At 41.5% G+C, this 25,871-nt stretch overlaps 1 protein-coding gene across 2 annotated transcripts in view; it reads right to left on the minus strand.

Moving 5' to 3' along the window:
- Positions 1-530: 530 nt before the first annotated feature.
- The window catches only part of LOC136752690 (bile acid-CoA:amino acid N-acyltransferase), a 40,460-nt gene continuing 15,119 nt past the window's right edge, over positions 531-25,871 (minus strand). For both annotated transcript variants that reach the window (XM_066708208.1, XM_066708207.1), the window contains exons 7-13: positions 20,876-20,995; positions 18,843-18,925; positions 11,081-11,174; positions 9,933-10,013; positions 2,977-3,112; positions 1,634-1,743; positions 531-1,125 (exon numbers count right to left, since the gene is read on the minus strand). In XM_066708208.1, coding sequence (XP_066564305.1) covers positions 1,069-1,125; positions 1,634-1,743; positions 2,977-3,112; positions 9,933-10,013; positions 11,081-11,174; positions 18,843-18,925; positions 20,876-20,995 — 681 coding nt within the window. In that variant the 3' untranslated portion in view covers positions 531-1,068. The remainder of the gene's footprint in view (positions 1,126-1,633; positions 1,744-2,976; positions 3,113-9,932; positions 10,014-11,080; positions 11,175-18,842; positions 18,926-20,875; positions 20,996-25,871) is intronic.

Here is a 25,871-nt window from a genome sequence, read left to right on the forward strand (position 1 = left end):
TTAAAAGGGCGTTTCTAGACTTCAAGTTTTAGGGCGTGTCCAGGATCGGGGGGGTGCTGACGTTGTTTTTTTCCGGTGTAAGAGCGAGGGGTTGCTTACAGTGTTGCGGAGTTACTTCTTCATTCTTGGATTCTTTTGTTGTATTAATTTTAGGCGGGCTGATAGAAAATACGAGGGGCGGCAGGCGGTGTTTTGTCGGACTGTTTGACCGCGCTACTAATCTTATTATTTTAGGGGGCTGAAGCCCCAAGAAACAATTTATATTGTGGTTAAACAAAAAAAAAAACGTTAAAAAAATTAGTGGTCATCCAATAAAAATATTATTTACTTTTACAATGGTAAATGGTCCTTTAAATGTAATCAGTAAAATAGTTGGCTCCACTCATGTTAAATATAAAACAATGAATGTTTGAGTTTAATTTCTTTAAAATGTCACTTTTAGAATGCATCTGTCTCATGCTTACGATTATTTTACCTCTACAGGCAAATTTAAATGACCCATTTAAACTCTTATACCACAGACACTGCTATCAAGTGAAGAATGACACAATTCTTTATTATAATGAATGTTTTGGAAACCTTACAAAATAATGAAAATAATAATACACATATCAGTGACATGAATAAAACAAGTTAGATTAAAATGCCGAATAGGCCTAGTGTAAGATTAAATACTGGTTTGGTTTGCAATTATTATTGTGTACGTCTCTTGGTAGAATATATAAATTAAATCAAACATTTTTTTTTTTACCATGGCAGCGATTGGACACAGCTCTTAAACCGTTTCTTACAACACTTTTGAAAAACCTGATTTAAAAAAAAAAAAAAAAACATTTAGTGTTGATCATTTGATTAAATTGCTCATCTGATTAAATATTTTAGTTTCTTTAGGAAATTATGATATAAAGTTGGCCTATAAAACTGGATTGGGGCTGTCCAGGACCAGGGTTGGAGACTCCTGCAGTAGATGTTCCTCAGAAACCACAAGTCTGCTAGAGTAGATCTGTGATGTGGTTCCACATCCTTTCAGTTAGAGGAGCCGCCCCCCTTTCCTCAGCTCCCCAGCCTTTAAAGCTCCTGTCTCGGTATGAGAGGGATGACAGCTGGGGTGTCTTCTGGCTCTTTCTGAAGGGCAATGCAGAGAGAAATGACAACAATGGACCTTGGTAAATGCATCATAGAATCTGTACTAACACTGTTCAACTACAGTTTAACCACACTTCTACAGTGTTTTCCTATGGGTTGCACAAACTAAAGACACCTACATTCTGTGCAGCACAAACTCTGGCCCATTATAAACTTGAAAATAAAAGTAAACTTTCTGTGTGATTCTGGAGTTTGTGCTGATGTAAATAAGGTGAAGGACCTTATTTTAAATACAGATTATAATACATTATATAAAAAATGTTCTGTATACCGTGGCATACTCGCATCTGCTTGGTAGCACACTGGTGGGGGGGGTGAAAACACTGCTTAACTACACTGGACTGTGGGAACATCATGATAAGTGTTTGAGACCTTTTTCCAACAGCACAGCTCATTCATGGAACAGTGTAGAATGTTGAGCCAACAGGCAATCACTGTAAAACCACATTGCAAATGTGTTCAATTCGTAATTGACCAAAATACTCACTAAAGGGTAGTCTGCCCTCAGGTGATGATCTAGAAATCCCAGAATTCTCTTCCAGGCGTCCTCCTGGGCCACAGAGTGGGGCTGGAGCTGACCGCCCCAAAGAGAGATCACTGACAGAGGGGGAAAGAGGGAGAGGGAGAGTGCATTTGCAAAAGGTCTCTGAATGTCCTCCAATAGCACATAGTAAAGTATTTGTATCCTTATTTGATGGTGTCTGTATAATGTCTGTGTTGAATGTGTATTTTACTAGCTTGCCAGTCCTTCTCCCCATTCCACTGTTCAGAATTAACTGGATTAAGTGTTGGAAATACTTCATAGAGTCTTGGCACAGTATTAAAGTTCATATGAGTTTAACTGAATGAAAGAGAGAGAGAGAGAGAGAGAGAGCAACCACTGGCTATGTTTACATGAAGAGAATTTCATCAATCCAAATGAATTTGTTCTGATTGAATGGTTTATACTTGCACTAACATAAGGAAATTGAAATTTCATTAGGAATGAGCTCAATCTGATTAGTCTATTTCGATTCAGGTGTTTATATGAGACTGGATTCCGATTTTAACTATTATTCAGATTATTAACGTAATATTAGGCTCTGTGTAAACATGGCCACTGACAGTGGATAATTGTAATAAAAACTGGGAGGAGAGAAAATGGGATAGATGGAGAGATCAGTGAAAAGGAACAATCACTTACAGAGAGAGGGTGAAAGAGAGACACTGGATATATTGTAATGTAATGTCAGTCACAACAGAAATGCCCCGAAGCAGTGACCGCATTCAAACCATCAGTGTGCTGCCCTGAGAATATATAAACCTGTGCTGGGGAGTGGCAGTAGGGCCCAGGGCCAATTGCATAAAGTATAATTTTAAGTCATACTTACGATAGACACTCCATTAAAACCGTTGCATAAAACAGTCTTTCCAAGGATCCTCTATTGAAACAAGATCATCAACTCCACCTATTTAACACTGGAACATCCATCTTACCTAAAACGGTGCATTATGGGAGTAACAGAGTTCCCGTGATGCTTTTCTACCTATCTCTATAATAGAGAACCTGCCTTATTCCATATTCAAGCTTTCTTTTTAAAAAACAATTACATGTTTTAACATGATGCACCTGGATTGTATTACAGACACCCCTGCGTAACATATACGAGTTATTATTTCAACCAGCAATGTTTTCACCTGCCCTGACAAGAATGCTTTCTCTAGTAGCCGGCTCATGGATGTTATTGGTTAATTTTCTGAAACTTGTACTAACGCACTTAAAAAGTGTCAAGTGTGTGTGGGAGAGTGAGGCTGTGTGGGGACTGAGGAGAGAGGCAGCGGTTGGCATACTTTTCTTGGGGTAGGTGCCAAAGAGCGATGTCCGGGCATTGGGAGTGTAGGGTGGCTCGATCAGGTGCCCAGTGCCCGGGTACTGGATCCGGGTCAACAGGCCAGACCTCCCCACTGCCCCCAGCCTCTCTTCGATCTGGCACACAAAGGGTTAAGATCAGACTGACCAACTAGACCAGTGGCTCAGCACCCAGGTCCTCGGTCACCTCGGTCCGCTGGGTTTTCATCCCAACTGCACTCTTAATTGAACTCATGGTCTCATTTCAACCTTGTCAGTTGTGTTCAGCTCTTTAACTGGTGGCAATTGCTCAGTTACCACTGGGCTGGAATGAAAACCAGCAGACAGAGGGATCAGGGTTGGGAACCACTGAACCAGCCTCACAATCTGGACACTTTGACAAAGAACAAACAGGAGCTCAAATGAAACCAGGACTACAAAAATATGTTGCTGTTACTGTTACTACTACTACTACGCAGACACCCTTAGCTAGGGCGATATACAGTGTACAAAAGAAGTGCAGTAATAAAATAAACACAAAATACAATTTAAAGCAATACTTAAGGATTTTGCAGCAAACATTTCTTATTATAAAAATGTTTTATACCTTCCCAATTTGAGATTGCTAGTAGTACTATGTTTGTAGCAGTAATAGTGTAGTGTAATAGTGTTGTGTATGTAGTAATAGTGTAGAGTGTGTGTGTAAAAGTATCTGCATAGGGCGGATATACTGTGGCTCTCAAAAGTATTCACCCCCTTAGACTTTTCCACATTTCATAGTGTTACAATACAAAATCAGAATGGATTTAAATCAGGCGTTTTTGCCACTGATCAACACAGAAAATGTCCATAATGTCAAAGTGAAAAATATAATCTGCAAATTGTTATAAATTAAATATAAAACAAAATAATTGAATGCATAAGTAATCACCCCCTTTGCTATGATACACCTGATTGAACTGTGGTGAAACCAGTTGTCTTCAGAAGTCACGTAATTAGTTGAATGGAGTCCACCTCTGTGCAATTAAGGTGTGTCACATGATTTCAGGCAGATACAATCTCGGCGGCACAGGCTATTCAAAGGGACTTAGATAATATTCAGTTGTGGGCCGACACCTGGCAGATGAAATTCAATGTAGACAAGTGCAAGGTAATACTGTACATGCAGGTAGGGCTGGGCGATATGACTTAAAAATGATATCTCGATATTTTTATAAGTTTGGGCGATACACAATATATATCTTGATATTTCTTGTTTTTATCAAATCAAGCTACAAAATAAGACCAAAGACATTGAAAATACAAATATTTCGTTAATCAGTAGAAATGCAAAACTAACAAATAACACATACAGGCTGTCGTGGTAAATATATGCAGAATGCAACACATTACAGCACTAGTGTTGTGTGATTACTATGTGTGTTATGTTGTTATGGGATATATATATATCATACATATACACAGTATGATTTACTGTCACATAACAACAATAACACAAGCAATAGTAATCACGCAACACATGCGCTGTAAAATGGTACAGATTGAGGTAGATTTACCACAGCCGGGTTTATAGTGGCGCATTAACAACTGCAGACAGGGACATTTCTTCTCTGACTGTTGCGTCTCGATTCTGCTTACCTGTACAGCACTTTAATACAAGTTATAATAATAATAATAATAAAGTGTTGTACCACTTCACCATCTAATGAAACTTTCTGCATCTGTTTGCATTGCTTTCCAAGGGTATATTGTTAAAAGTGTAGAATTTTAAACAAGGGAAGTAATGTAGACCTCATCTGGAATACTGTGTACAGTTCTGGGCACCACACTTCAAGAAGGATATTGCTGCTCTGGTGGCAGTTCAAAGGAGAGCAACCAGACTTATCCCAGGTCTGAAGGGAATGTCCTACTCGGAGAGACTGAGGGAACTGAGGCTTTTCACCCTGGAACAGAGGAGACTATGTTGGGAATTGATCCAGGTCTTCAAAATCATGAAGGGCATCGACCACATCAAACCAGAGGAGCTTTGAATTGGGCTTCAAGGCATTCAAAATGGAAAACAGGAGACACTTCTTCACAAAAGGGTAGTCACAATCTGGAACAAACTCCCCAGCGATGTGGTAGAAGCTGAAAGTTTGGGAACATTTAAAAATAGACTGGATAGGATCCTTGGATCACTTAGTTATTAATGGACAGCAAACAAGCACGATGGTTCGAATGGCCTCCTCTCGATTGTAAACTTTCTTATGTTCTTTCTTATGTTCTAACAATAGTAGGCTACTTTTTGTGTAATGTATAGTGTTGTGAAAGTTTAGTGTGTATGTGTACCAATAATAGTGTACTATATGTAGCAGTTCTAAATGTTGTGCATTTGTAGTAGTACTTGTGCTACAATGCCAGTGTACTGTAGTGCAGTGTACTTGGGCAGCAGTGCTAGGTGTAGTGTAGTGCATGTAGTGGTGTGTAGTGTATAGTGCAGTGTGGTGTGTGGGGCATTGCAGTGCAGTCCAGGGCAGTTTAGTGTTTGTGTGTGTAGTAGTAATAGTGTTTCGTTATGTTGTACTGCTAGTGTGGATAAGTGCAGTGCAGCACACTAGGGAAGCAGTAGTATTTACAAGTTGCCACAGAGAGACACAGGAGAGTACAGGTGCGAGGCAGCCATCTTGTTGTTTGACTAGTTTCAGACCAGTCTTAACATTGCTCATTTTGTTTTAAGTTTGCCTTAATTGAAGTTAGCAGTGTCTGTAGTTTGCCTAAATTGAAGTCAATTCAGTTCAGCTGCTGAGTTGGTGAAAGTAATCAGGTTCTAGAAGGTAGATTTTGTCAAGGACTAGCAGGAATTCTGTTGCAGGAGGAACCAGGTGTGGCCTGTTAGGTGTGAATTGGGGGTAGGTAGACAAAAGCTACTTCATGCAGCTATAGTGAAACTCGCTCACAAAAGTTAAGCAGTTGACTAGGCAACAGGAACCAAGAGACGTAAAAAAACCCTAACATTTAGAAGAATGTGGCCACTACAGTGTCAGGTTTGCCGAATGATTACATTCCAGGATGAACTCATCCAAGAAGATTTATTTTGTGAACGTTGTCGGCATGTTGAAATCCTAGAGATCAAGGTTGGTGATCTTGAGGCTCAGCTTGTCGATCTGCGCTGTATTAGGGATATAGAAGAATTGGTCAATCAGCCAAAGAGAGATATGGTGTGCATGCCAAAACCTAGGAGAGTTGAGACCTCAGAGCAGGACAGTGTAAAGAACTGCTGGGTTACAGTAGGTCATAACCGCAGAAAAGGGTGTGCACAACCCCTAGAGACACCCCAAGAGCTAGAATTGCCCAACAGGTTCCAACTGCTGTTGGACAGTGACAGCTCAGAGGGTGATGGGGGACAGTTGAGCACCAGAGAACCATGTTGCCCACTCCCCCCCAGAACAGGGAGGTAGTTATAGTAGGAGACTCAATTCTTAGAGGTGTAGATCACACAGCGTGTTCTAGTGACAAGGGGACCTGGATGGTATCTTGTCTGCCTGGTGCTCAGGTTGCAAATCTCCCTAAACTTGTAGACAGGCTACTGGCCAAAGCCGGGGGGAATCCACTGGTCATGGTCCACATTGGAACCAATGACATAGGAAAAGGTAGGACAGAGGTTCTGCAAGACAAATTTAAAGAGTTAGGAACAAAACTAAACAGCAGAACCTCCACGGTAGTTTTCTCTGAAATACTTCCGGTACCACGTGCCAGGCCAGGGAGACAGGCAGAGATTAGAAAGTTTAACACGTGGTTGAAAGCTTGGTGTAGGGGGAAGAGGGGTTTAGGTTTATGGAGCATTGTTATTTCTTCTGGGATAGATGGGACCTGTACATACTGGACTGTCTACATCTATACAGAAGGGGGGCTAATACATTGGGAGAGCGTATGTGCAGAGAAATTGAGAATCATTTAAACTAGGGACCAGGGGGGCAGGGAGCTCTGACAATGGGAGATGTTCCTCTAAGGAAAGAAAACCAAGGGAAACTGCTAGTAGGAAAGTCCTGAAATGTTTGTACCTCAATGCCAGGAGTATAAGGAACAAGATGTTAGACCTAGAAGCCACAGTGCTGGCGTGTGACTATGATGTTGTAGGAGTGACGGAAACATGGCTTACAGAAAATGATGGGGATGAATTCAAGTTGGAAGGATACACACAGTTTATGAGAGACAGGCAAAATCGAAGAGGGGATGGGGTAGCATTATATGTGAAAAATGACATTGAGGCAGGAGAACTCAAATTAGATCCCAGTAACAGAACATAATCTTTGTGGGTGAAACTTTTGAACAAGAGATCTGGAGGATTAGTGGTAGGAGTGTGTTACAGGCCACCCAACTCAGATATTCAGAAAGATGTTGCATTGTACAGTGTAATCAGGACTGCATGTAGCAAGGATGTGGCTGTTATAATGGCGGATTTCAATTTCCCAAACGTAGACTGGGAAAGCCCTGTTGGGACTACAGAAGCAGAAATAGAAATGGTTGAGATGGTAAATGATTGCTTTCTAACTCAATTTGTCAGGGAACCAACCAGGGAGAGTGCATGCATTGACTTGATCTTTTCAAATGACCAAGATCGAGTCAGAGGGACAGTAGTTAGAGAACCAATGGCAAATTGTGGTCACAATATGGTTAGCTTTGAGGCATTCTTTCAAAGAACAAGGTCCAAGTCTAAAACAATGGTCTACAATTTTAGAAAAGCAAACCTTGAAGGTATGAGGCGGCACTTAGAAGAGGTAGACAGGAGCACATTGGAGTCAGTTGAAAATGGATGGTTATATTTTAAAAATATACTACTTGAGGCTCAGGAGCAATTTGTACCAAAACTTAGCAAATTGAGGACCAAAAACATTGGCCAAAATGGTTTAATAGAAGTATGCAAAAAAATATCAACAGATATTTTTTTTTTGAATAGTGCATACAGGGATGAAGACAAAGAGATCTTATAAAGGGATCAGGAAAGCAAAGAGGGAAATAGAAAGAAACATAGCTCTTGGAGCTAAAACTAATGCAAAGAGCTTTTTTCAATATTACAACAGCAAGAGGTCAATAAAGGAGGAAGTGAAACAGATAAAGGCCAAAAATTGAAGTATCCTGGAAAATAAACAAGATGTGGCAAATGTTCTAAATTAGTATTTCACAGAGGTTTTCACAAAATAAAAAACGGATAACATGCCACAGGTTAACAATCAGTCCAGTCAAATCCTAAGAGAGATCAGGATAAATGAGGAGGAGGTACTAAAACTAGCAGAATTAAAAAAAAAAAAAAAACCTGGGCCAGATGGGATATTTCCAACAGTACTTAAAGAAATGAGGGAAATTATTTATAGGCTGCTAACTCAAATATTCCAAATGACACTTGGAACAGGGGATGTGCCAACTGACTGGAAGATAGCAAATGTCATACCAATCCACAAGAAAGGGGATAAAACTGAGCCAGGAAATTACACACCAATGAGTCTCACCTGCATCACAAAATGTTGGAAAAAATTATAAGACAGAAAATAGAGGAGCATCTTAATGAAAACCATATTCTTGGAGATAGTCAACATGGGTTTAGATGAGGCAGATCATGTCTTACTAATTTATTAGAATTTTTTGAACATGCAACTGCAGCTGTAGATCAGATGAAAGCATATGATATGATATATTTAGATTTCCAAAAAGCTTTTGATAAGGTTCCACACCAAAGACTGATCCTCAAATTGGAAGCTGTAGGCGTTCAAGGTAATGTAAGTAGATGGATTATGAACTGGTTGATGTATAGGAAACAGAGGGTGTCGATTAGAGGAGTTGCTTCTAACTGGAGTGAGGTAGTTAGTGGAGTTCCACAGGGATCAGTACTAGGGCCTTTGCTTTTTCTAATCTATATTAATGATCTGGACTCTGGGATAGTTAGCAAACCTGTCAAATTTGCAGATGATACTATAATAGGTGGCTCAGCAGATACAATCTTGGAAGCACAGGCTATTCAAAGGGACTTGGATAATATTCAGTTGTGGGCCGACACCTGGCAGATGAAATTCAATGTGGACAAGTGGATGGTAATACATGCAGGTAACAAAAATGACCACTATAATTACACTATGGGAGGTACAGATCTAGATGAAGTAACACATGAGAAAGACCTAGGAGTCTATGTGGACTCCTCACTTTCTCCATCCAAACAATGTGGGGAAGCAATAAAAAAGGCAAACAGAATGCTAGGGTACATTGTCAAAAGTGTAGAATTTAAAACAAGGGCAGTAATGTTCAGACTGTACAATGCACTAGTTAGAGCTCATCTGGAATACTGTGTACAGTTCTGGGCTCCACACTTCAAGAAGGATATCGCTGCTCTAGAGGCAGTTCAGAGGAGAGCAACCAGACTTATTCCAGGTCTGAAGGGAATGTCTTACTCCGAGAGGCTGAGGGAACTGAACCTTTTCACCCTGGAACAGAGGAGACTACATGGGGACTTGATTCAAGTCTTCAAAATCATGAAAGGCATCGACCACATCAAACCAGAGGAGCTTTTCAAGATCAGCAGGGGGACACGCACCCAGGGACACAAATGTAAATTGGGCTTCAAGGCATTCAAAACGGAAAACAGGAGACACTTCTTCACACAGAGTAGTCACAATCTGGAACAAACTCCCCAGCGATGTGGTAGAAGCTGAAAGTTTGGGAACATTTAAAAATAGACTGGATAGCATCCTTGGTTCATTTAGATATTAATGGACACCAAACGAGCACGATGGGTCGAATGGCCTCCTCTTGTTTGTAAACTTTCTTGTGTTTTTGTGTTCTTATGTTCTTCTAGGTGTAGTGGAGTGCAGTACTGTACTGTGTATGTGTAGTGTGTAGTAGGTGTACTGTTCAGCATAGTGTGTGTGTAGTAGGTATAGTGCAATGCAGTATAGTGTGTGTATAGCAGTCAGTGGCACTAGCTCCTCACCTCATCAACACTCTCAATGGCTGCAACAGCCTGGTCATCCTCCCCGGCAATCAGCAGCAGGGGGCAGCGTAGGCTCTCGACCTATAAAAAACACGAAATATGCAATTGTCTTGATTTGACATCCATCTGTTCTTCGTGCCAGGCTTTTTACTGTGCATGGGGAATTTACTACAATGGGGAATGACAATGCCAGGATTGAGGACACAAATGCCAATAATGTACTAGCCAGTGATATCCTTATAATATTTGTATATATTAACAATAGGTCTGCATCTCAGGGCAACAATTAAAAAAATAAATCCCTTTTGAAGACAAGAATACAAACTTTTTCGGAAGATTTGAGTAGCAGCTTTGGCTAAATGGCTGTGAGTGTAAAGTGCTACCTGTTTTCTGTTCTGGTCTTAAGTTCCACTCGTGACCTATGGTCACGGTTTGATTGCTGAAATTGATGTGTAGATGTTGGGGCTGTTTTTGTACGTCCCCTTCAGGGACTTCAACACCTGAATCAAATCCCATGTCTAATTTATTTTGTTCAAGGTGCCAGTGTGCATCAGCATGTGTGTGACATCCCAGCCCTGACAAATTCTCAGTTCACCAGAAGCCACTGTTTTCTTATTTTTTGTCCTCCCCCAGCCTTTCTCTAGTTTACTTTAGGTGAAGTTCTCCCTGATTATCTATCAATTAACGCACCTGCCCCTTGTCTCCTTAGCTCATTGTGCTCATTATATATACCACTCGCTCACAGATTTACTTGTGAAATCTTGAGTACTACTAGTATCAGTCTGAGCATTTAGATTTACCTTGACCTTTGTTTACGACTATTGCCGGTTTCTCTGTACCCTGATTATTGGATTCCCTGAGTTAGCCTGTTCGCCCAATCGTTTGAACTTTAAGCCTGCCTTGTCGACTTCGTATTTCACCTTGCCCTTGTTCTTTTTGCCAGTCATTGACCCCAGTTCGTTTGACTGCAAGACTCTGGTGCTCTGCATCTTGGGTCCTACACCCCTGACGACTCCAGACGTTAAAATGTGCCAGTGTCAATGTTTACCAGTGTGAATCAGTGTGTGCCAGTGTCAGTGTACCAGTGTGGGCCAGTGTCAATGTGGCATGGTGTGCAATTGTCAATGTGGGACAATGGGTGTTGGTACCTTTAGTTTGTACACGGGTGGAACATTGCTGGGCAGAAACATTCCTCGGAAGATGACGTATCCCTGTTCATTTAAACGCCATAACTTGTGGTTCCTGAGAGAATGTAAAAGTGCTCCATTAAATCCTGCTATAGGTTACAACATAGTACTGATCATGTGATTCACTGACGCACAGGACTGCACTGGATGCCAATACAGCTCTGTCATTCATTTTAATTAAGGATTTTGAGAAAAAAAAAAACATATATATATATATATATATATATATACACTCACCTAAAGGATTATTAGGAACACCATACTAATACTGTGTTTGACCCCCTTTCGCCTTCAGAACTGCCTTAATTCTACGTGGCATTGATTCAACAAGGTGCTGAAAGCATTCTTTAGAAATGTTGGCCCATATTGATAGGATAGCATCTTGCAGTTGATGGAGATTTGTGGGATGCACATCCAGGGCACGAAGCTCCCGTTCCACCACATCCCAAAGATGCTCTATTGGGTTGAGATCTGGTGACTGTGGGGGCCAGTTTAGTACAGTGAACTCATTGTCATGTTCAAGAAACCAATTTGAAATGATTCGACCTTTGTGACATGGTGCATTATCCTGCTGGAAGTAGCCATCAGAGGATGGGTACATGGTGGTCATAAAGGGATTTAGTGCCCAATTGGCACTAAGGGGCCTAAAGTGTGCCAAGAAAACATCCCCCACACCATTACACCACCACCACCAGCCTGCACAGTGGTAACAAGGCATGATGGATCCATGTTCTCATTCTGTTTACGCCAAATTCTGAATACCATCTGAATGTCTCAACAGAAATCGAGACTCATCAGACCAGGCAACATTTTTCCAGTCTTCAACTGTCCAATTTTGGTGAGCTTGTGCAAATTGTAGCCTCTTTTTCCTATTTGTAGTGGAGATGAGTGGTACCCGGTGGGGTCTTCTGCTGTTGTAGCCCATCCACCTCAAGGTTGTACGTATTGTGGCTTCACAAATGCTTTGCTGCATACCTCGGTTGCAACGAGTGGTAATTTCAGTCAAAGTTGCTCTTCTATCAGCTTGAATCAGTCGGCCCATTCTCCTCTGACCTCTAGCATCAACAAGGCATTTTCGCCCACAGGACTGCCGCATACTGGATGTTTTTCCCTTTTCACACCATTCTTTGTAAACCCTAGAAATGGTTGTGCGTGAAAATCCCAGTAACTGAGCAGATTGTGAAATACTCAGACCGGCCCGTCTGGCACCAACAACCATGCCACGCTCAAAATTGCTTAAATCACCTTTCTTTCCCATTCAGACATTCAGTTTGGAGTTCAGGAGATTGTCTTGACCAGGACCACTCCCCTAAATGCATTGAAGCAACTGCCATGTGATTGGTTGGTTAGATAATTGCATTAATGAGAAATTGAACAGGTGTTCCTAATAATCCTTTAGGTGAGTGTATACATCCAGTATGCGGCAGTCCTGTGGGCGAAAATGCCTTGTTGATGCTAGAGGTCAGAGGAAAATGGGCCGACTGATTCATGCTGACAGAAGAGCAACTTTGACTGAAATAACCACTCGTTACAACCGAGGTATGCAGCAAAGCATTTGTGAAGCCACAACACGTACAACCTTGAGGCGGATGGGCTACAACATCAGAAGACCCCACCGGGTACCACTCATCTCCACTACAAATAGGAAAAAGAGGCTACAATTTGCACAAGCTCACCAAAATTGGACAGTTGAAGACTGGAAAAATGTTGCCTGGTCTGATGAGTCTCGATTTCTGTTGAGACATTCAGATGGTAGAGTCAGAATTTGGCGTAAACAGAATGAGAACATGGATCCATCATGCCTTGTTACCACTGTGCAGGCTGGTGGTGGTGGTGTAATGGTGTGGGGGATGTTTTCTTGGCACACTTTAAGCCCCTTAGTGCCAATTGGGCATCGTTTAAATGCCACGGCCTACCTGAGCATTGTTTCTGACCATGTCCATCCCTTTATGACCACCATGTACCCATCCTCTGATGGTTACTTCCAGCAAGATAAAGCACCATGTCACAAAGGTCGAATCATTTCAAATTGGTTTCTTGAACATGACAATGAGTTCACTGTACTAAACTGGCCCCCACAGTCACCAGATCTCAACCCAATAGAGCATCTTTGGGATGTGGTGGAACGGGAGCTTCGTGCCCTGGATGTGCATCCCACAAATCTCCATCAACTGCAAGATGCTATCCTATCAATATGGGCCAACATTTCTAAAGAATGCTTTCAGCACCTTGTTGAATCAATGCCACGTAGAATTAAGGCAGTTCTGAAGGCGAAAGGGGGTCAAACACAGTATTAGTATGGTGTTCCTAATACTCCTTTAGGTGAGTGTATATATACATATATATGAATCATATATAATGACATAATGACATTACACTAGTATAGTGATATGTGTATGTACACATCCCATATATAAGAATGTACAGTCATTGTACTCAAAATCATGCTTTTCGTTGAATCAATATTGTTCATTACACTATACTTACCAATTATCTATTTTCAGAGTCTGACCAACACTGATTTAGCCCAGAGAAAACTGCAATGTTTCCAGCTGATTGGGCTGTATTAAGACTGTGTAAACTTTGGACTGTCATAGAAACAAATTGAGATTCAAAGGCATTGGACACAATGAAAACCAGAACACATGGTAACCCAGCTGCCCATATTCAATGCCCATATTGAACCATGAATTTCATAGGGTTTATAGTCTGAAACCTCAATCCATTAATCAAGACATTCCAAAGAAGAGGGTCAAAAGAAGAATAAACAGCTCCTGGAGTCTTTCCAACTGACAATATCAAGGTTAACCACCCAGCTTCCTTGTTAGTATTACGATTCTGTAACTAGTCTTCCAGTGCTTCTCATGTGAAAAACTTTTTCCCAACTTCAATATTTACTATAACATATGTTTCTAACACTATGATGTTAACAGGAAGTCTGTTAAGTGCCTTGTGCCAGGTGGAGCCAGCTAGGTGTGAATTGGTGGCAGCTAGACAAGAATGTACTTAAAGCTGCTGTTGAGAAAGAGCTGCACTGTTTCTCGGTAACAAAAAGTTAAGCAGTTGACTATGGAACAGAAACCTTGAGACCAATAAAGAAAAAACTTAATACATTTAGAAGCATGTGGCCACTACATGTGTCAGCTTTGCAGAATGATTGCCTTCCTGGATGAACTTATGTTGAAGTCCTAGAGATCAGAGTCCTTGATCTTGGGGCTCAGCTTGCTGATCTGCGCCGTTTTAACAATCTAGAAGAATTGGGCAATCAGCCCATTAGAGAGATGATATGCTAAGGAGTAATAAAGAGACCCACATGGTATCTTGCCTTCCTGGTGCTCAGGTTGCAGATCTCCCTAAACTAGTAGAGGAGCTACTGGCCAAAGCCGGGGGGGGATCCACTGGTCATGGTCCACATTGGAGCCAATGACATAGGAAAAGGTAGGCAAGAGGTTTTGCAAGACACATTTAAAGAGTTAGGAACAAAACTAAAGAGCAGAACCTCCACGGTAGTTTTCTCCAAAATACTTACGATACCATGTGCCAGGCCAGGGAGTCAGGCAGAAATTAGAAAGTTCAACACATGGTTGAAATCCTGGTGTAGAGAAGAGGGCTTTAGATTCATGGGGTATTGGTCTTTCTTCTGGGATAGATGGGACCTGTACAAACCGGACAGTCTACAACTAAACAGAAGAGGGGCTAACACATTGGGATTAATTGGGAGTAATTGAGAATCTTTTAAACTCGGGACCAGGGGAGCAGGGAGTTCTGACAATGGGAGATGATTCACTAAGGAAAGAAAACAAAGCGAAACTGCTAATAGAGAAGTCCTGAAATGTTGGTACCTCAATGTCAGGAATATAAGGAACAAGATGTTAGACCTAGAAGCCACAATGCTGGCATGTGACTATGATGTTGTAGGAGTGACGGAAACATGGCTTACAGAAAATTATGGGGATGAATATAAGTTGAAAGGATGCACACAGTTTAGGAGTGACAGACAAAAATGACTTGAATCAAGTCCCCATGTAGTCTCCTCTGTTCCAGGGTGAAAAGGTTCAGTTCCCTCAGTGTCGCCGAGTAGGACCTTCCCTTCAAACCTGGAATAAGTCTGGCTGCTTTCCTCTGAACTGCCTCTAGAGCAGCGATATCTTTCTTGAAGTGTGGAGCCCAGAACTGTGCACAGTATTCCAGATGAGCTCTAACTAGTGCATTGAGAAAGGGAGGAGTCCACATAGACTCCTAGGTCTTTCTCATGCATTACTTCATCTAGTTCAATTCCTCCCATAGTGTAATTATAGTGGACATTTGTATTACCTTCATGTAATACCTTGCACTTGTCCACATTGAATTTAATCTGTCAGGTGTCAGCCCACAACCGACTTTTATCCAAGTCCCTTTGAATAGCCTGTGCTGCTGAGATTGTATCTGCTGAGCCACCTATTTTAGTATCATCTGCAAATGTGACAAGATTGCTAAATATCCCATAGTCCAGATCATTAATATAAAATAGAAAAAGCAAAGGCCCTAGTACTGATCCCTGTGGAACTCCACTAACAACCTCACTCCAGTTAGAAGCCACTCCTCTAATCGACACCCTCTGTTTCCTATACATCAACCAGTTCATAATCCATCTACTTACATTACCCTGAATGCCTACAGCTTCCAATTTGAGGAGCAGTCTTTGGTGTGGAACCTTATCAAAAGCTTTTTGAAAATCTAAGTATATCATATCAGATGCCTTCACATGATCTACAGCTGCAGTTGCATGTTCAAAAAATTCTAATAAATTAGTAAGACATGATCTGCCTCATCTAAACCCATGTTGACTATCTCCAAGAATATGGTTTTCATTAAGATGCTCCTCTATTATCTGTCTAATAATTACTGCAGGTGAGACTGATTGGTCTGCAATTTCCTGACTCAGTTTTGTCCTCTTTCTTGTGGATTGGTATGACATTTGCCAGCTTCCAGCCAGTTGGCACATCCCCTGTTCCAAATGTCATCTGGAATATTTGAGTTAGTGGCGTATAAATACTTTCCCCAATTTCTGTTGGAGTACTGTTGGTAATATACCATCTGGCCCAGGTGATTTGTTTGTTTTTAATTATTTAGTATCACCTCCTCTTTTATCCTGATCTCTCTTAGGGTTTGACTGGACTGGTTGTTAACCTGTGGCATGTCATCTGTTTTTTCTTTTGTAAAAACTTCTGTGACATACTAATTTAGAACTGTAATATTGAAAAAAGCTCTTTGCATTAGTCTTAGCTCCAAGAGCTATGTTTCTTTCCATTTCCCTCTTTGCTTTCCTGATCCCTTTCTTAAGATCTCTTTGCAGATCAACATATTCTTTGTATTTTATTTAATCTCTATCCCTTTTGTATGCACTATACAACATTTTCTTTCTCTTGATATTTTTTGCATACTTCTATTAAACCATTTTGGCTCAAATTTGCTAAGTTTTGGTACAAATTTCTCCTGAGCCTCAAGTAGTATATTCTTAAAATATACCCATCTATTTTCAACTGAATCTGTATCCATTGTGCTCCAGTCTACCTCTTCTAAGTGCCACCTCATACCTTCAAGGTTTGCTTTTCTAAAATTGTAGACCATTGTTTTAGACTTGGTCCTTGTTCTTTGAAAGAATGCCTCAAAGTTAACCACACTGTGATCATAGTTTGCCATTGGTTCTCTAACTAGTGTCCCTCTGACTCTGTCTTGGTCACTTGAAAAGATCAAGTCAATGCATGCACTCTCTCTGGTTGGTTCCCTGGCAAATTGAGTTAGAAAGCAGTCATTTACCATCTCAACCATTTATATTTCTGCTTCTGTAGTCCAAACTGGGCTTTCACAGTCTATGTTTGGAAAATTGAAATCCGCCATTATAACAGCCACATCCTTGCTACATGCAGTCCTGATTACAATGCAACATCTTTCTGAATATCTGTTGGGTGGTCTGTAACACACTCCTACCACTAATCCTCCTGAACTTTTGTTGAAACGTTGAACCCACAAAGTTCTTCTGCCTCAATGTCAGTTTTGACATATTATGCTACACCACCACCTCTTCGATTTTGCCTGTCTTTCCTAAACTGTGTGTATCCTTTCAACTTGTATTCATCCCCATCATTTTCTGTAAGCCATGTTTCTGTCACTCCTACAACATCATAGTCACACACCAGCACTGTGGCTTCTAGGTCTAACATCTTGTTCCTTATATTCCTGGCATTGAGGTACAAACATTTTAGAACTTTCCTACTAGTAATTTCCTGTGGTTTTCTTTCCTTAGTGGAACATCTCCCATTGTCAGAACTCCCTGCCCCCCTAGTCTCGTTTAAAAAATTCTGAATTACTCTGCACATACGCTCTCTCAATGCATTAGCCCCCCTTCTGTTTAGATGTAGACCGTCTGGTTTGTACAGACCCCATCTATCCCAAAAGAGAGACCAATGCTCCATAAATCTAAACCCCTCTTCCCTACACCATGCACGTGGGACTGGAAGTATTTCAGAGAAAACTACCATGGAGGATCTGCTCTTTAGTTTCTTTCCTAACTCTTTAAATTTGTCTTGCAGAACCTCTGCTCTACCTTTTCCTATGTCATTGGTTCCAATGTGGACCATGACCAGTGGATTCCCCCCAGCTTTGGCCAGTAGCCCGTCTAATAGTTTAGGGAGATCTGCAACCTGAGCACCAGGCAGGCAAGATACCATGCGAGTGTCCTTATCACTAGAACACACTGTGTGATCTACACCTCTAAGAATTGAGTCTCCTACTATAATTACCTCCCTGTTCTGGGGGGGTAGTGGGCACCATGGTGCTCTGGTGCTCAACTGTCCCCCATCACCCTCTGAGCTGTCAGTGTCCAGCAGTTGGAACCTGTTGGGCATTTCTAGGTCTTGGGATGTCTCTAAGGGTTGTGCATGCCCTTTTCTGAGGTTACGACCTACTGTAACCCAGCAGTTCTTTACGCTGTCCTGCTCTGCGGTCTCAACTCTCCTAGGTTTTGGCGTGCACACCATCTCTCTCATGGGCTGATTGACTAATTCTTCTATATCACTAATACGACTGAGCCTGAAGATCACGGACCTTGATCTCTAGGATTTCAACATGCCGACGTTCACAAATGAAATCTTCTTGGATCAGTTCATCCAGGAAGGCAATCATTTTGCAAACCTGACACTGTAGTGGCCACATGCTTCTAAATGTTACAGTTTTTTCAGTCTCTTGGTTCCTGTTCCCTAGTCAACTGCTTAACTTTTTGTGACTGAGAAATAGTGCAGCTCTTTCTCAACAGCTGCTTTAAGTAGCTTGTGTCTACGTGCCTACAATTCACACCTAACTGGCTCCATCTGGCTCCACCAGGATCAGAATTCCTACTAGTCCTTGACTAAATCACTTTTCTACAACCTATTTACTTTCACCAACTCAACAGCTGAACTGAATTGACTTCAATTAAGGCAAACTACAGACAAGATTAACTTCAATTAAGGCAAAGTTAAAATAAAATGAGGAATACTAAGACTGGTCTGAAACTAGGAAAACAACAAGATGGCTGCCTCTCACTTGTACTCTCCTGTGTCTGTTTGTGGCAACTTGTAAATACTTCTGTTGATTAATTAATTGATTAATAGACCCGATTAATCAAAGCAGACTTGGTTTTCAGGAGCCTTTCAATACACCAAGAGCCTTATCATATATCTTCTAACAAGAATCGATCACCTACTCTTTCATAAAATCGTTCATCTGCTCCCTGGTCACGTTGATCTTCAGTCCTGCAGGAGCTGAGATTCCAACCACACACCTGGGCTAGAGTGGCAAAATAAATTCAACTCTATTGATAACAAACTTACAGATGGCTACAAAATGTATCCTACAAAAGGAAGTGTGTTGTACACTGTGGCATGTTGGGAGTGTGGGCCATGCATGTTTGGTATGGTAGCTATGATTACTGTAATACTAGGTCATTTTAGAGCACCAGAGTGTGTCATTTGTTTGTTGTAATTCTCAGCCAAAGTAGTGTATGTATCTGGGTCTTCTTTTGCACTCCTTTTTGCACTTCATGCTTTTCCCCACAGGTATGTTGCCCTGAGTGTTGTAGGCGGTGGGCTTTTATGCCAGTGCTTAATACAGGGCAGGTGTATGAACTCTGCTCAGCCTGACAGGTAGGCCAATGTGATATGGCATTTTCACCATCATGCACCAGTTCATGCAATGCACGCGGTCAAATAGACTTATTGGAGAGTAATCTTGTTGCTCCCATGGTAAAAAATTATAATGTGGGGTATGATGTGGTTGGGGTGGGGGAAGGGTTTTAAACAATATCGACAGGGCAGTAATGTAGTGCAAATGATGAGAATTTTAAGTTTTTTCCCCACACTCTGTTCTGAAATGCAGAAGACTTTGATTCACACCACGATTAGCATTTTTTAAAATTTAAGTAGCAAATTACACCACAGTACAGGAATTGAAGCAAGTCTATCTTCCCCTCCCCAAAATTTCATTTCTACCCCCTGACTCACAATTTAACCTATAACCCCCTCAGATCATTGTTTTGGTCGATCCGTGACCCCCCCTTTCCATCAATCTAAGATCCCACCATCTCTCCAGGTATGTCTTGATTTCCATTGATGATACTCTCTCTCTTTTCTCCTCAATCTCCCTTTCTCTCTCTGCAATAGTGGCCTTGCACTCCATCTGTGATCCCTATTTTTTCCATCCCCTTCTTTGACCCCCCATCCCAATTTCCTTCACCAACATCTAATCCCCCTCTCCCACCTCCTATTGACTCATTCTCCCATCTCTATCAAGTGTGGTACTTCCAGCTTTTCTCCTTCTTCACCTCGTCCCTTGATTTTCTCTGCCCTCTTGCCTCTCAAACTGCCCGACTCCCCCCACCCCGGATCACCTCTGTATCTCTGCTGGAACTGAAATGGAAGAGGACCAAACTTCATCCCTCCCTGCCTCCCTCTACCTCTACTGCTCTCGTCTACATGCTCCTCCTGAGTCACTGCTACAGCTCATCCAGAACTCGTCTGTTGTTCTTGGCTTTGATTCGCACACGCTACTCCACTACCCTGCTCCCTCCACTGGCTCTCGATCTTGGCTCACCTCAAAAGTCTTGAACTGACCTGCCCCTTCCTTGACCAGACTGCACCTAGCTACCTACAGACTCCTCTCGCCTTACACTCCCTCCAGACTACTCTGGTCTTCCTGCGCAAGACGATTTACTGAACCCCCTCTCCGCTGTCCTTCCTCGAGAGGTCAGGACTGCACAGTCGCCGATCACCTACCGGTGGTTAATCAAGATGCATCTGTTCAGACTGTACCTGTAATACAACATCCTAATCCTCTGGGGTACTCCACACTTTTACGCTTATACACACTTACTAAACTATGCTTCTTTATGCTCCTTCTTACATATGCATTTTTTGCACATTTTCTGTTTTGCTGCAACGTCCGATGCCGACCCTCTCCATTAGCACATATATCCAGGACATAACTATTGTACCTGCGGTTAGTTCATTATATTATGATGTATGTTTATTGTACAGATTGTAATGTTTATAAATGTTTCTTATGTAAACTAAGTTGCCCTGGATAAGGGTGTATACCAAGAGAAATTAATATGTGGTCTCTCTGCATCAGTGACCTCATTCTCGATCTCCATTGATGATCACAATCAGAGTCTTTCTCCATCAATCACCCCCCTCACCAACTCTCTCTCCATCTCCACATAACTCTTTCACTTTTACTCACATTGACGTTGGGCATCTCCATGGCGATGCGCAAGGCAAGGTACCCCCCGAAGCACTGGCCCAGCACGCCCACCCTGCCCGTGCACACCTGGGGGTGTCTATGCAGCAGCCCCATGGCAGTCTGTGGACAGAAACACAGAGCCCTGACTTTTTCAACTGGCTGGGACTCAATGATCTAAATTCTTTAACATGAAACCCCTACCAAGGTGCATTCTGGAGATAAGGATAGGATTAGTAGCAGTAATTGTGTAGCTGTGAAGCAGTGGCAGTGTGCATGCAGTTGTATAGTGTGAACTATTGTTGGTGTTGCAACAGTAATAGTATAGTGTGGATGTAATAGTGTATGTGAAACAGTAATGTACTGTGTAAAGCAATAATATTGTATTTTCAGAGGAATAGTGTACCATTTCTGTAGCAGTAAAAATCTGTGTAGTAGTCATGCATGTGTATGTACCATTAATAGTGTACTATATGTAGAAGTAATAGTGTTGTGTGTGTGGCAGTAATGTTTGTGCGTTGTAGCAGTAATGACGTAGGGTTCTTGTAATTTACACCAAGAAAACTGGTTCAGCCAAGTGTATAATTAGTTCCTGTTTCATGATGTGAAGCAGCTTCAGGGAAAGTACAAGTTCCTTTGTTAGCACGAGCAATGAGAATTGCAGTATTGTCTCAGGACGCCATTACTAACTCTAAACGTTTTTAGTTTTCTAACGAAACAATGAATTGATTTTATTTAATTGAATTCAATTAACATAACTAGAGAAGGCAGGGACATCTAGGGCATAACAGTTAAATTACAATTGAGGGGAAAAAAGGAAACACAGGGCCCATAAATATCGGACACACAACATGCAATGCATATTGTGAACAATTTCCATTTTCTGTGAGGTGTAGACACCAAGGAGACAGCTGTTATACGCCCTAAAAGTTTATTGTGCAGAGCAGCTAACAAAGCAGTCATTGGTAAGACTGAAGGAAAATTAAGACCACAAGAGCATTCTGCAGAAGTTAAAGTAATAAATGCATAGATTATGAAAAGGATACAAAATAATAATAAAAGTGTTTGGATATCCCAGTGAGCACAGTTGGATCAATAATCAGGAAGTGGAAGCTGCATCACACCACCCAGGAAAAAAGCCGTCCTGCCGTCCTCAGAACTCAACATTCAAACAAGACGATGACTTGAGAGAAGAGACAGATAGGCCAACAATCACTTTGAAGGAGCTACAATGTTCAGTGCCTGGGAGTGGAGTAATGGTGCAACAGTCAACCATATCACGAGCGCTGCATAACACTGGCCTATATGGGAAGGTGGCAAGAAAAACTGTTTGACCCAAACACATCAGAGGTAAGTTATACTAGTACGAGTGAGCACGCTGGCGCAGTTGGCTGCCGCTTCATCTCATACGAATATTTGTAATTGTCTGCTTAGTTGTTTTTATTTTACTAGTTAAGAACATTGTGCTTTTAAAGCCTTTTTGATTTTGATTTTGATTTGCGAAAGTCTTTTATTAATCAAGAAACATCAGTCCGATTTTTCATTTACTTTTTCCTGGATTTATCATTGTACTTCTCTTGGCTCAAACTTTCAAACGCCAACGCTACTTCAATTCTCATATCCACAACTGCACTTGGAACTACCGTAGGAAGTGCCGATTGCTTCTAGTCTTCTTCCCATACCTGGCCTGGTGTGGGTTGCTGCCGGCCCGACGGAGAGATGGATCCGCGCAAGCCATGCACCTGGCCGGTGTATCGACCCTGCTGCCTGCGGGGACGCATGGATACACGGACTGCTGCACAGCTGCCTACTCATCTGGCTGGTTGCTGTCTTCGCAGTCGCTATGTGGATTAATACGCTTTTTGGGGGATCTTTACTATCGTCAATCCCTGTTCTACTCAGAAATATTCTGTAATGTAGCTGCTACGCTTCCAACAAATGAGCTACAAATCTCCCCCAGCTCTGTTTGCGCACCATGACATCCTGCACCGACCAAGATATATCCACCGTGGTTCTCATCGCAACTTCACTTACAGTAAGACTTCTCCCATCCGTTCATTCTGGTCTAATCAACAACATCCTGTCTCTCACTCTCGCCGTAGCGCTGATCACAGTCTGCTCAGACCAGTTATTAAGGCATCGATGCACTCTAGTTTTAATGACTGTGTTAAATTTGCACTTTTTAATGTTCGGTCACTTACTAACAAAGCCCTCATAATCAACGAGTTTATTATTGACAAGAAGTTGGATATCATGTGCCTCACTGAGACCTGGCAACAGCCAAACAAATTTTATGATCTCAATCAATCAATCCCGCCTCGTTACTCGTATATTGGTCAACCTCGCTCTATTGGGTGATGCGCGGGTGTTGCTGTACTATACCAGGATAATGTTAAAGTTAAACCCATCAGTTTACCTCAGCACTCTTCTTTTGAACATCTGGCTGTTAAACTCCCGAGTTCTCAACCACTGATCATTTTAACAATCTATAGACCACCTAAGCCATCTGATTTGTTTTAAACTGAGCTGTCTTCATTATTGACTTCTGTCTGTGCCATGTCCCCCAATGTACTCCTTGTAGGTGATTTTAACGTTCATATCAATGCAACTGAAAAATGTAGATTTGCTGCTGATTTTATGTTATTACTTGATAGTCTTGACATCACTCAAAATGTTATTTCCTTATTAACTGTCTCCAAGATATTAGGAGCTGGATAAGTTCGAACCTCCTCAAATTTAACAGCAACAAGACAGAAGTCATGTTTATTGGCTCTAAATCTATTCTTTCTAAACAGCACAACCTTAGTATTAACATTGATGGTTTTTCAGTTCCGCTTTCATCACAAGTCAAAAGCCTTGGTGTCATCTTGGACAGCATGCTCTCATTTGAACCCCATATAAAAGCCATTACCCGGACATCTTTTTTCCACCTCCGCAACATCTCCAGGCTTCGTCCTTCATTGTCACACTCCAGCACTGAAACCCTTATCCATGCCTTGGTCACTTCCCAACTGGACTACTGCAATTCTCTCCTTACTGGTATCCCTATTAAACTCACCAATAGACTACAATTGGTCCAGAACTCTGTTGCCAGAATACTCACCTGCACTAGATCATCTGAACATATCACACCAGTCCTTATCCAGTTACATTGGCTCCCTGTGCACTACCGTATCGTCTTTAAGTCGCTCCTCCTTACTTACAAACCTTCATAACCTGGCACCTATCAACCTGTCAGACCTCATCCCAGCCTATGCCCCTTCCTACTCCCTCCGTTCCTCTTCTGCTAATCTCCTTGTCACCCCCCCATCACCCCATTTCTCCATCGTAATCTATGTTTATTGTATTAATTTATATAGGTCAACTTTGTGTAAGATGTCCTTGAGTATCTAGAAAGGCGTCCCCCAAATAAAATGTATTATTATTATTATTACTCAAAAAGTATAATCTGAAAGCATGCGAGTGACCCAGCTGCGATGTCGGAAAAGGTTTGGTGGTCATGGCCCATATTCATAAAGCATATGAGTGATAAATCGGTCCCAAGTGCCTGAAATATCTGAGAGTGACATCAGTTTGGTCGTACTTTTACTCTTAGGAGTCTTTAGAATTAAAAGTACTCCTAACTCGACCAATATTTATGAGATGACACATGGTCCCCTAACTAGTTAGGAGTTGGGAGATGGCAGCAATGAGAAGACGACTGAGCGCTCCTTCCGTGAAAGGAAAGGCGGTGTGATGAGGAAGAGTTATTGTGACGATATAGATTGGACAGAAATTGAATATTGTTTGTTACTGAACAAGTCAGAAATGCAGTTTTTTCCGCCACTGCCAAAAATGTGGCACTGTCAGCAGAGATAAAGGTGGTGACAATGTTGTGGTGTCTGGCAACAGGGGAAATGCAACAATGTAGCAGTGATGATTTGGGACCATCATCACAGCCTTCAATATGCAGAACTTCCCATGAGACCATAATGGCATTTACAACACCAGAGATTGTTTATTGATTTCCCCACTACTACGCGACAAATACCCCCCAAACAAGCTGCATTCATAATCAGTGCTAGCCTATTCATCAAGGGTTTTACACTACACTGATTCTATATCCACTGTTTCTTTTACAAAAATTGAAAAGTGATGAATGTGAAATTAATCTAGCATTTTAATTCCATGTAGGACCTTAAGGTCCTTTTAAAGGGGTCATGAACGAGAAATCAAAATTCCCTTGATCTTTTGACATATAAGAGGTCATTGTACTATAAAAACATCCTGTAAGTTTCAGAACTCAAAACTTTCTCGTTAGTCTAAAAACAGCTTATGTTGAAGCCAATCTGCAAAAACAGGATGTGGAATGTGACTCTTTATTACGTAATAGTGTGGCTAAGCCCTGCCTCCGCAGAAGAAGATCAACGCCTGCTTCTACATTACTGCCTGCTTAGCCCCGCCTAACACATATAGTAGGTAAATAACGAGAGAGGCAAACGCAGGTCTATGCAGAAACCAAACAATAAAGATGGCTCCGAAGACAACAATTGACACGTTTTTTACTTTAATGACAATGATGGACGATGAATATAAGAACGACAGCTTGACAAACGATGGTATATTCATTTATACTTTGTTTACATGAAGCAGTGCGAATATCCTTTGTCAGATATAACTGTATTAACACCTCGTATCTAAACTTTATATGCAACAACCAATGAAATATAAAACGTGTAATATGCATAAATGTTAACAACATAACAACACAAACCGCTCACCTCACAAATACATAAAGTATCAATATAAATAAAGATGATTATTTACCACGCTGTCGCAGGCTGTAGTATCCTTGCCGTTTGAGGTGCAGGTTCATTGTCTTCTGATTCGGGATCAGACTCTGGCTCAAACATGTTTGGCTGAATTTCACCGGCAGCCATTTCTCAACATCGGAAATTTTCAAAACAATTCCACACATGTACTGACAGGGGAGTTGAACATTTTTAAATATGCAAAACTG

The sequence above is a fragment of the Amia ocellicauda genome, chromosome 7 (genome assembly GCF_036373705.1).
Source record: "Amia ocellicauda isolate fAmiCal2 chromosome 7, fAmiCal2.hap1, whole genome shotgun sequence".
Taxonomy (NCBI): Eukaryota; Metazoa; Chordata; class Actinopteri; order Amiiformes; family Amiidae; genus Amia; species Amia ocellicauda.